This window comes from Myotis davidii, unplaced genomic scaffold (assembly GCF_000327345.1).
Source record: "Myotis davidii unplaced genomic scaffold, ASM32734v1 scaffold172, whole genome shotgun sequence".
Lineage (NCBI taxonomy): Eukaryota > Metazoa > Chordata > Mammalia > Chiroptera > Vespertilionidae > Myotis > Myotis davidii.
Genome location: NW_006284343.1, coordinates 149,913 through 161,087, shown reverse-complemented (window position 1 = coordinate 161,087; position 11,175 = coordinate 149,913). Strand labels below are relative to the sequence as shown.

Genomic DNA, 11,175 nt, shown 5'->3' with positions numbered 1-11,175 from the left:
TCTCCCCCCCCCCCCCCAACGATATTCTTTTTAAAGTGTCAGTTTTGGTGGGGAAAATGGGTATATGCTATGTGGGCAACTATCACTGTCTACCATTATAAGTCTCCTATGTTTGTCCTGTTGATGTACTAGTCTCCTAATTCTAAAAAGTCTTCTCTATGAACTATATTAACTTTTCTAAAAACTTCCTATTTTCAAAGACTCTCTAAGATGATACATTCAAGCTTTCAGAATATTTCTCCTAGCCAGATGTAAATGTTTCCTCTTCTAGACTCTTAATAGCATTATGGATGACATGCCTCACATTCTGCAATGTGTTTTAGCCACTTGGTGTATGTGTACTCATTTTATATCTCAGTATTGACTTAGTACTTTATATCTAAACAAGATCTAGGTTGTTATATATTTCACATATTACCTTTATGATTATAAAACTGGTTTTCAGAAAGAATTTGTTATGATAATTCAGTTTTTTTATTTTTCAGGGGAATTTGGCTTACGGAGATCATCTTTATATTTTCTGAAGCCATCGTATTGGTCAAAGAACAAAAGAAATTATAAAGAATTATCAGAGGGCAATGTTAATGGGAATATTAGTTTTAGTGAAATTGTTGAGCCTGTCTCTTCAGAATTTATAGGAAAAGAAGCCATAAGGTATGATTTCATTTTTGGCAATTTAGGTACAAGAATTGCTGATAGAACATGCCACATTTAAATCCTATATTTTAAATAAGGTGTGTAAGTAATTGATCTTAGGAGATTTGGTACACATTTCATGATTTTTAAAACAGTGTTAAGAGCTACTTGTCTTTTAAGTTCTTACCTTCTTTGCAACCATTTAGAATAAGGTTGCTGCTAGGTTTGAAATTTTTGTTTTAAGGAAAAGATTTTAAAGTATTAAGACTGGGTGTTTACACAGTTAAGCTATTTTAAACTTTCTTGGTATTGGATTAAAACAATAAATATTAACTTTATAACTTGATTCAGGATATGTTATCTAAGTTATACAACATATGAAATTGTCCTCTGTTAATTTCATAGACCCTTAGGTATTGTGATATAATTAGAATATCTTTAATTTCTAAGAGCCAAAGAAATTAATCACTATCTCTTGCTAGATCAGTCAAAACCAAATTAAAAAATAATGAGAAAAAGAGCAGAAATAAAAATGAAAGAAAAAGTGAAGTGTAATTTGTTCTTTAAGTTTAAGAAAAATGTATAAAATCTGGGGAGAGGGAAATACTTAGGATATAATTAATGGGCCAGTGGTCTGCCTTTTCAAGGGTAAAATTCAAACTGGTTAATAAAACCATTAATTCTGTAAAATATGTAAAACATTTAAAGTGGAATGAGAGAATCACTTCACCTTTATTGACAGTTTGAAATGTGTACTGATGTGAAATAAATAGCATTTGTTTTTTAATCTGCCTAAAATCAAGTATTTGATTAGTTGCAAACAGAAAAGTATCAAAGATGAAAAGAAATTTCTAAATTGCTTGAGTTAAATGCTTCACTTTGTTTTAGAAGTTGGCTTATGAAGAATGAATGAGTGACATCTAAAATGGAGAGGGATACTATATTTTTGTCTTGTAGTTTTTTTTTACAAATGCTTTTATAATTATTATTAGCTCTCTTTGATTAATGATTTTAGTAGGGATGTACTTTATTATCTCTACAAAATATGACAGATTTGGTTAGAAAATGTTCATGGAAATGCACATTTATAAATTGCTTTAAATACTTAAAATATAAAATGGTGTTTTTTCAGAATCAATGGTATTCAGAAGACCTACAGAAAGAAAGGTGACAGTGTGGAGGCTTTGAGAAGTAAGTAGCTTTCCTTAGTATTAAACTACAAGTGGAAAAACAACTTGTGGGAAATTAAGCTTCTTTATCACAATTTTCTCTTTTTCCTTTAGGGATGCTTATATTTATTTATGTGATTAATATAACACAACTATCATCAAAGTAGTAAAAGAAAAAAGTAATAACTGTTAAGATGAAGAATATTCAACTATCCTTTTATTTTTGTGCATGAGTATACAGATTAGTTGCTTTTTTTTCTTTTGGGCTAACACCAGGTTTCTCAGCCTCGACACTACTGATATTTTGTGCGTATAATTCTTTTTTTTTGTGAGGGGCTGTCCTGAGAATTGTAGTTGTATAGCAGTGGGTCAGTCGGGGTTCTTCAGAACCAACAGAATATATATACTTGATACACATACTAACAGAGACCAAGTGAGCTGCTTGGAGGGGGCAGGAGGGATCACATATATGAAGGTGGTCCCATCAGATTATAAATGGAGATGAAAAATTCCTGTCACCTACTGACATGGTAGCTATTGTGACACTGTGGCGCAAAGCCTTACTTGTGTTGTGGTGATGCTTGTGTAAACAATCTACTGCACTGCCAGTGGTGTAAGAGTATAGCTCTTTCTGTAAGTACACTCTGTGATGTTCACACTAGGACGAAGTCGCCTAATAATGCATTTTTCAGCACATATGGCCATCATAAAGTGGTGCACGACGATACTTGAGTAGAATATCTAGGTCATGAGTAGAATTGCTAGATGATATGTTTAACTTTAGTAAGAACTGGAACATTTTTCTAAAGTTGGTACCCTTGTTTGCTGTGACCAGAATGTATGACAGTTCCTCACCAACCTTTGGTATTGTCAATGGTTTAGCTACTGTGGTAGAGTACACTGATATGTTAACAAGGTTTAATTTGCATTTACCTACTAAGTAGTGTTATTGATTTAAGAGCTTTCTGTTTATTTTTGGTTTTCAGCAATTTTACTATACTCAATGTCGGCGATGTTTTTGTTTTTACCATTATTCTGCATTGGTCTTACAGTGCATCTTGAATCTGTGGCTTGATGTCTTCTGTTTTAGAGAATTCTCAGCCATTTCTTTTTCAATCTTTTGTCCTGTTTTTCTCTCCTGTTACTTGCTATGACTTTTCACTTTATTCTATTTGTCTTTTATTCTCTTTTCCAAGTTTTTTACACTTTTATCTCTGTGCTCTAGTCTAGGTATTTTCTTCTGACTTTTGTCGTTCACTGATTTTTCCTATAGTTTGAAAGCTATTGAAATCTTTTTCACTTACCTTTTACAGTTTTTATCTTTCCACTTGGTTCTTTTATGTAGTTTTTAGTTCTTTGCCAACATTCTTTTGTGAATATGATAGCATAATGATTTTAAATCTTCTCATATGGTACCAGTATATACATCTCCTCTAGGTCTATTTTTATTGTTTACCTTTTATGTTGGTTTTTGGTCTTACCTTGCTTTCTCTTGCCTGATTATTACTGGCTGAGTGCTGTGTACTGTATATGAATAATTGCAGGGATAATTTGGAGTCTGGATAATGTAATCTTCGAGAGATGATTCATTTTTTACTTCTGGCCTACAGCTCTAGGGATACTAAATCCCAGATCACCTTCATTAAATGAAGGGCTATACTTAATAGTGGTGGGCAAAAGTAGGATTACAGTTTAATATGAATAAATAATGCAGTGCTTAATAAATAAAAATACAAGAATAAACTCTGGGATTCATGTACTCACAACTGTATACCCACTTTTGCCCACCCCTCTCTTTGAAGCTGGGTTTTCAGGTCCCTGCTTCCTGTCCTCCTTCAATGACTGACACATCCATCCAGTGACATTTCTTTGTTCCATTTTTCTCTTATTTAAATTAAACCTGTCAAGTGTTTACTATTCCCATGCTATTAACCAATTTCTAGGGGTTTTTTTTGCCAATATATTTGACATACCTATGAATACTCTCGGGAAGAACCTTTTGTGTGTGTTTTTTATCTATTTTAATTCCTTTGGAAATTCCCCAAAGTGAGTATACAGATCTCTCCCAATATTTTATGCACCCTCTAAATAAGGGGAACAAAAAATAAAAGCTTATTTTTATTGCTTATTGTTCATATCATTGACTATGACAATTATTATTAGGGTATAATATTAAACATGATGCACATACATATGCTAGTAACTTTAAATCTGTCTTAAATTTATTGACTTGTTTAACTAGTATGAATTATCTTGTATAGCTCAACAGAAATAAAAATTATATTTGAATCTTCTCCACTTTCCCCTGAACTAGATTTGTCATTTGACATATATGAGGGTCAGATTACTGCATTACTTGGACACAGTGGAACAGGAAAGAGTACATTGATGAATATCCTTTGTGGCCTATGTCCACCTTCTGATGGTGAGAATTTTCTGACAAAAAAAAAAATCTTACTTGTTTTATTAGTATTGTTAACTGACATGTCACAACATAATTATCCTTGAAATTTGTACGATCGATTTTTATCAATGATTTGGAACCAACTTTGTGTCTATAAAGGTGTTTTATCTTTTTTTTATTATACACGTTTGTTTTTAATACGAAATTAAAAGCGATTCATAAAGTAAAAAGGTTCTAATTTTGTACCTATTTTATCAGATAGTGTATTTTTCACTTTCAAGGAAGGATAAATAACTAATTACGTGGATATTAAATGAGACATACAATGTAAATATTACGTATTTCAGGTTGAGAAAATAGATTTCTAAGTATGTGACAATAGTTCAAAAGGAAAGAATTATAAATGTCAATGCCATTTCCTACAATAGAATTTTAAGAACAATACCTCAAACATATAATTGTTATATGTGATTGCCCTGTAGATCATAATTCAATATGGCAGTTCCATATTTCCACAGTAAGCAAAGAGTGGTGGTATAATATTTTACTTTAAGAAAGGGCCAAATTTCCATATATTGAATCTGAATCTTTTAAATCATAGTTTAATGTTTAAGCTTATTTATAATTGTGTCACTTTGTATTAATATCTTAAATTTATATGAGTGTGTTTTTTGTTATGAATTTACATTATCACATTGATTTAATAATTCGTAAGTGGGAAATATTTGTATTCAGTTTATGTAAGAAGAAACTGGAATTCAGATTGATTTCTGCTAGTTAGAGGAATGTTTTTGTCTCTTTGTTCTTTCCACTATTGTGTAATGCCTGGAAATGAAGGAAGGTTGTTACTGAAATATCAGTGTGAATAATACACCAATGAAGCTTCTGGTTCCTTATGCTTTCCACTATGTAATATGTCCTGGAAATGAGGGAAAAGGAGATTGAACGATAAGTTGAAGTAAATCACTGACAGAATGGAAATGAAGGGTGCATTGTATTTTCCAAATTCATATTAATTCTTACCTTATATGTCTGATATACAATTAACTGAATGATTAGTGTATATAGTAAAGCATATATACTTTTAATACTTAATATATTTAATATGAATGTATATATTTTGGTTTTAGGGTTTGCATCTATATATGGACACAGTGTCTCAGAAATAGATGAAATGTTTGAAGCAAGAAAAATGATTGGCATCTGCCCACAGTTAGATATACACTTCGATGTTTTGACAGTAGAAGAAAACTTATCCATTTTGGCTTCGGTCAAAGGAATACCAGCTAATAATATAATACAAGAAGTATGTTATTCATATTGAATTCATTACTTTTATTCCCTGTAAATTAGCAGCCTTATGTAATAAAATCTCAGTAAAAAACCTATTTTGATTCAGTAAACAAAATCATTACAGAGAATTCGAATTTTGAGCACTGTAAACTGTCCTTGTTTCATCTGGAGGATGCTAGTCTCCAATATAGGTATTTCTTTTCTTCCTTTCCTTTCACATCATCTCCCCCTACACACACAGCCTTTGCCCTGATCCCCTTCCCCACTACCCAGGAAATCACACGAAAGTCAAACAGACCTTTCCTTCAGGAACCTTTTTATCTGTTATTTCAAAAGTACATATGAATATATGGCAAAATTAAATTCTGCACTAAAATAACATTTTAAAGGTTGATATTAAAATTGGAACACTTAAAAACTAATAGCGATAATTATATAAATGGTGTACTTTTAAAAATAACTGTTCACGTTTTGCTTTTACAGGTGCAGAAGGTTTTACTGGATTTAGATATGCAGGCTATCAAAGATAATCAAGCTAAAAAGTTAAGTGGTGGTCAGAAAAGAAAACTGTCTTTAGGAATTGCTGTTCTTGGCAATCCAAAGGTAAACAAATATTGTGTCACTGGTGCCATAAATTTAAGTTATGCTAAATAAAAATATAGGTTGTAGAACGATGTATATACACACACATTATGAAGTTTAAACATGCATAAAATACTGTATGTTATTATAAATGTAATTACAGTAATAAGGCTTTAAAATTGAAGTCAGAAAGATACATAACATCTTTTTTTTTTTATATATATTTTATTGATTTTTTACAGAGAGGAAGGGTGGCCCCTCCAGTCCACAGGCTGACGCTCTATCCACTGAGCCAAACCGGTTTCGGCAATACATAACATCTTTACGATAGTGGTCACCACTGGGAAGAGGAATGGAATGGGTGGTCTTTAGTTATAGCCATGAAATTTTTATTTTTTAAAAAAAAAGATCTGAGGAGAATATGGCCAGGAATAATATTTGTTAAATTTCACTGGTGTCTATAACAGTATTGTTCTGTTATTCTCTAGAATTTACTGTATATCTGTGATAGCTCATAATAAAATTCTTAGAATAGTATGAAAAGAATTGTTTCGTTTTTCACTGTCCTGCTGATGTAATTTTGTATGTGTCTCTTTTGTGCTGTTCTCTGTCCTTATAAACACAGAACTAGCTGATAAAATCCTTTGCAAAGTGCTAGAAAACTGCTAGGTACATGCCTGCAGCTAGCAGATCCAAGGGTCCCTACCATCCTGTCACTTTTGCCCTTGCTGCTGCAGCCAGGGACCGCTCTGGGTTCTGGCTTTATGTTCATTTATCTTTCTCCCAACCCTCACCACCATGTTTCTTGAAATTGAAAATATGCTGAAAACAAATTGCTTCTCTAACAAGCAACTGTTATATTTACAGCATTTGATTGTTCAGAAAAAAACAATCTACTTAATGTTTTGTTTTAAATTTATCTGATTCTTATTACATTTATACCTTACATTATAGACATTAGTATTTTATAATTAAACCAAGGAGAATATTCATTTGCCAAATCGGTAACTTTAAAATCTATGCTCACATGTGAGTGAAAAACTCAGAACTAATAGAGTTCCGATTGGAGATAATTTGAAATGGGGAAGCCTTTATGTTCACATAAGGTTTGTATATTTAGTTTTCATGAGGATTCCCTGCCCTCCCCTTGTCGTTTCACACAGATACTCTTGCTAGATGAACCAACAGCTGGAATGGACCCCTGCTCTCGGCATATTGTTTGGAATCTTCTAAAATACAGAAAATCTAATCGAGTTACAGTGTTCAGTACTCATTTCATGGATGAAGCTGACATTCTTGCTGGTGAGGTTTTTTACTTTTATTTTTAAAGGATAAGGTCATGGGGCCAATTGGGAGATTGGACATAAAGGAGTCAAATTTTGAGGAATAAATAAGGAAGCTGGTGCTCTTAAGAAAGGTGTAACATCTTTTAAAAGTTACGTATTTTTGTATTGGAGAGGCCCTCAGACTACTCAAGGTTTAATCATTTGCCGGGAGAACTCGTAGGACTCAGCATAGTCACACTCATGCATATAGTACATGAAACTGACAGATACAGAGCAAAGTAAGCAATAGGAAAAGGCACCTGGGGCAAAGTCTGGAGGAAACCAGACACAAGCTTCCGAGAATCCTCTCATGGCGGCGTCACACAGAACGGTCCCAATTTATCCAGCAGTGAATTGTTAGCAACACGTGTGAACTGTCTACTAGGAAAGCTCATTAGAGACTTGGTGCCCAAGGTATTCATCGGGCACTGGTCACATAGGCACCCTGTCCCTAGCATGTGCCCAAGTTACAGATTCCCAGGACAAAAGCAGATGTGCAGTATAATCTACGTTGTTTGTGAAGTTTAGGTCCAGTGAGCACCCTTACCTGTTCTGGGGATGGTGAGAACACTCCTAAAATCCATGTTTCCAGGCTCCAGTTTAAAGGGCCCAACATTGTAAGCCAGCTGTTGTAAGAATAATAGTCTCAGGTCTGCTATATTAACTGGTTTCTGCACAATTCTCAACACAAACACATGTATGAAAAAACTCAACACATTTTTAATAACTGACCAAGTCCAAGGATTTGAAATTCTAGAGCAACCTCTTTCTGCTTATAATATAATCTAATGAATTTGGCATGTCATTCCTTTTTTCAGTAGCATCTTTGCTAAAACAGCTAACATTTTGTTTCTGTTGCTTTTTAAAAAAATTATTTTTCTTTATTGATTAAGGAAATCATGAAAGTGCTTGCATAGTAAGTCTTAGGAAGAGTCTGAGATACCTGGAGCAGTATTATGAAAATAGACTCAAGAATTAGACTGTTTGGGTTCAATTCCAGGCTTTGTCATTTAATATGTGAAATCTGGGCAAATTGTATAGTTTCTCATTGCCTCAGTGGTCTCGTCTAAAAAGCAGGTGGTGATAATCTAGTACCTTCCTCATGAGGTGGTTGTGATAATTTAATCGACTAATACATTGAGTCTCACATAGTAATCCATACAATATGAATGCCAGTTATTAATGCTGTTACTAACTTAAAAATTGAAATGCAAATCTCTGTTTGCAGATAGGAAAGCTGTTATATCACAAGGAATGTTGAAATGTGTTGGTTCCTCAATGTTTCTCAAAAGTAAATGGGGGATTGGCTACCGTCTGAGGTATCTATCCATTCTTTATTGGCTCTATTCTTTATTATATTCTTGATCTATTGTTATACTTAGGGCTTGCCCTAATGTACTTTGGACAGTTTTACTTTTTTGGCACTCACTTTAAAGCATTCAGAGTTTACTTTTTGGTTATTTACGGTGTAATCATAACAAAATTATGGTGTTTTTTTTTTTTCTCTAGCATGTACATAGACAGATACTGTGCTACAGAATCTCTTTCTTCTCTGGTTAAACAACATGTACCTGGAGCTACTTTATTACAGCAGAATGACCAACAACTTGTGTATAGCTTGCCTTTCAAGGACATGGACAAATTTTCAGGTATTACCTACTTTCAGTTTCTTGGGGGTTGAACCAGGATCTTGCATTAGGAGTAGGTTTTGTTAGTTTACTCTTTTACTTTTCTGTGTGATACTTACATGCTTCCAGGTGCCCAGAGTTAATAATCTGTTTCTACTTTATTTTGTTTTAGAAAATCAGAAATGCTCCTAGCTAACATGTTTCTCTTTTTTACAAACAGCATGCAAGAAACTGTAGTATGTTAACTTCGGTAAATAATTGTGTTTGCTTTGTTGTCAAGAAATAAAGAAATTGTGTATGTCCTAAAGTTCTTTTCCCTTTTTCTTGATTTCATGATAAAATACATTATTATATGTTAAACCATTGAGTTATTTGATTAGTTTTTCACTTTGTGATGTGGAACTGAAACTCAGTCTCTTATATCTGTTTAGGGACCTCTTAAGAACCAAAAGGATATTACTACTGTACATGTGTTATGCAGAATTCTCATAGCATTTATCTCATAATCAGATAGAAATTTATTTTTAGTTTAATTGGGTTCTTTCAAGAAATAAAACAGAATCATTAACTAACTGGATTGAATTACCTATGCCAACTTAATGTACCCTGCCTGTCATTCTGTCCTGTAAAATATTTCTTTTCATTTATAATACGATAAATATCTAACACATATATTTCCATAAACATTCCTTGGGTCTCGTAGTAATTTATAAGAATGTTAAATTGGGGACCACTGTGCCAGCAGAGTAAATTTAGACACATCCTATTTTAAAACGATATTTCAGAATAATTCATGACAGTATGCTTAACTATATAACATTCTTTTATATCTTCTTTCAGGTTTATTTTCTGCTCTAGACACTCATTCAAGTTTGGGTGTTATTTCTTATGGTGTTTCCATGACGACTTTGGAAGATGTATTCTTAAATCTAGAAGTTGAAGCAGAAATAGACCAAGCAGGTAAAAACAAAAGTAGTAATACATTTTAGGGAGAGGGATTAGACTTGTTCATCTTACAAAGTCATTCATCTAGAGTGTCTAATTAGTAGGATGCCAGGACAGCCAGATTGTATGTAAATACTAGTTTATGCATTACTCCATGCCACTCTTCAAATTTTATATGTTTACTTATTTTTTAAATTTAGCATAAGTCCAAAAAGTCATCTTTGTGGCTCTCATATGGAAGCCACTTTTCATCTCTTTTTATTATTTTTATCTGTTTGAAATTAAATCAGTTATAAAAATAACACCTTGATTTCTATATTCATTGATTAGTTTTGTCTATTCTTGATCTAATACAGTGATTTTCAACCTTTTTCAACTCATGGTACACAAATTAATTACTGTGGCATACCGAAAAGTATATTTTTTACCAATCTGACAAAATAATAGGTATAATTTTGATTCATTCATTCTGGATGGCTGTTGTATTAGTGTTGTCATATTTTTTATTTGACAATCATCATGTATTACATGTTTTATTTTTTTAAATACATTTTTATTGATTTTTTAGAGAGAGAGGGAGATAGAAACTCAGTGAGAGAATCATTGATCGGCTGCCTCCTGCATGCCCCCTACTGGGGATCAAGCCTGCAACATTGGCATGTGCTCTGAATGGGAATCAGACCCGGGACTTCTTGGTTCATGGCTCAACGCTCAACCACTGAGCGACACCAGTCGGGCAGGTTTTGCACGTTTTAGAAAATTCTTGTGGCATACTGGTTGAAAATCACTGGTCTAATAAAATCACTCATAGCATGTCTCTTTTGTGTTTGGCTTCTTTTACTTAATATTAGGATTGTAAGATTCATACTACTGTATTTGGACAGTAATTTGTTTACTTTCATTGTTTTATACTATTTTATTACAGGAATATTTCACAACTTATTTATCACATTTGATAGCCTTTGGGTTCTTCCCACTTTATGGCTGTTCTGGATAGGGTGATAGTTAAGAATATTCTTTTACATGTGTTTCAGTGAACATATGTACATGTCTCTGTTGGTTTTATACCTAGTAGAATTTCTGGGGTTGTAAGCTATGCAACTGTTCAGTTTTAATAATATTGCCAAAGAATATGAGAGTTCCATTTGACCTACATCACTGCCAGATGTGTGCTGCTTTAACATTTACCTGCT

The 11,175-nt window shown here is 33.0% G+C and overlaps 1 protein-coding gene across 2 annotated transcripts in view; it reads left to right on the top strand.

The window, feature by feature from the left end:
* The window catches only part of ABCA5 (ATP binding cassette subfamily A member 5), a 51,938-nt gene that overhangs the window by 15,149 nt on the left and 25,614 nt on the right, over window positions 1-11,175 (top strand). For both annotated transcript variants that reach the window (XM_006754584.2, XM_015570575.1), the window contains 9 exons: window positions 486-654; window positions 1,769-1,827; window positions 4,120-4,230; window positions 5,340-5,515; window positions 5,986-6,105; window positions 7,248-7,386; window positions 8,638-8,728; window positions 8,919-9,058; window positions 9,878-9,997. In XM_006754584.2, the coding sequence (XP_006754647.1) occupies window positions 486-654; window positions 1,769-1,827; window positions 4,120-4,230; window positions 5,340-5,515; window positions 5,986-6,105; window positions 7,248-7,386; window positions 8,638-8,728; window positions 8,919-9,058; window positions 9,878-9,997 (1,125 nt within the window). The remainder of the gene's footprint in view (window positions 1-485; window positions 655-1,768; window positions 1,828-4,119; window positions 4,231-5,339; window positions 5,516-5,985; window positions 6,106-7,247; window positions 7,387-8,637; window positions 8,729-8,918; window positions 9,059-9,877; window positions 9,998-11,175) is intronic.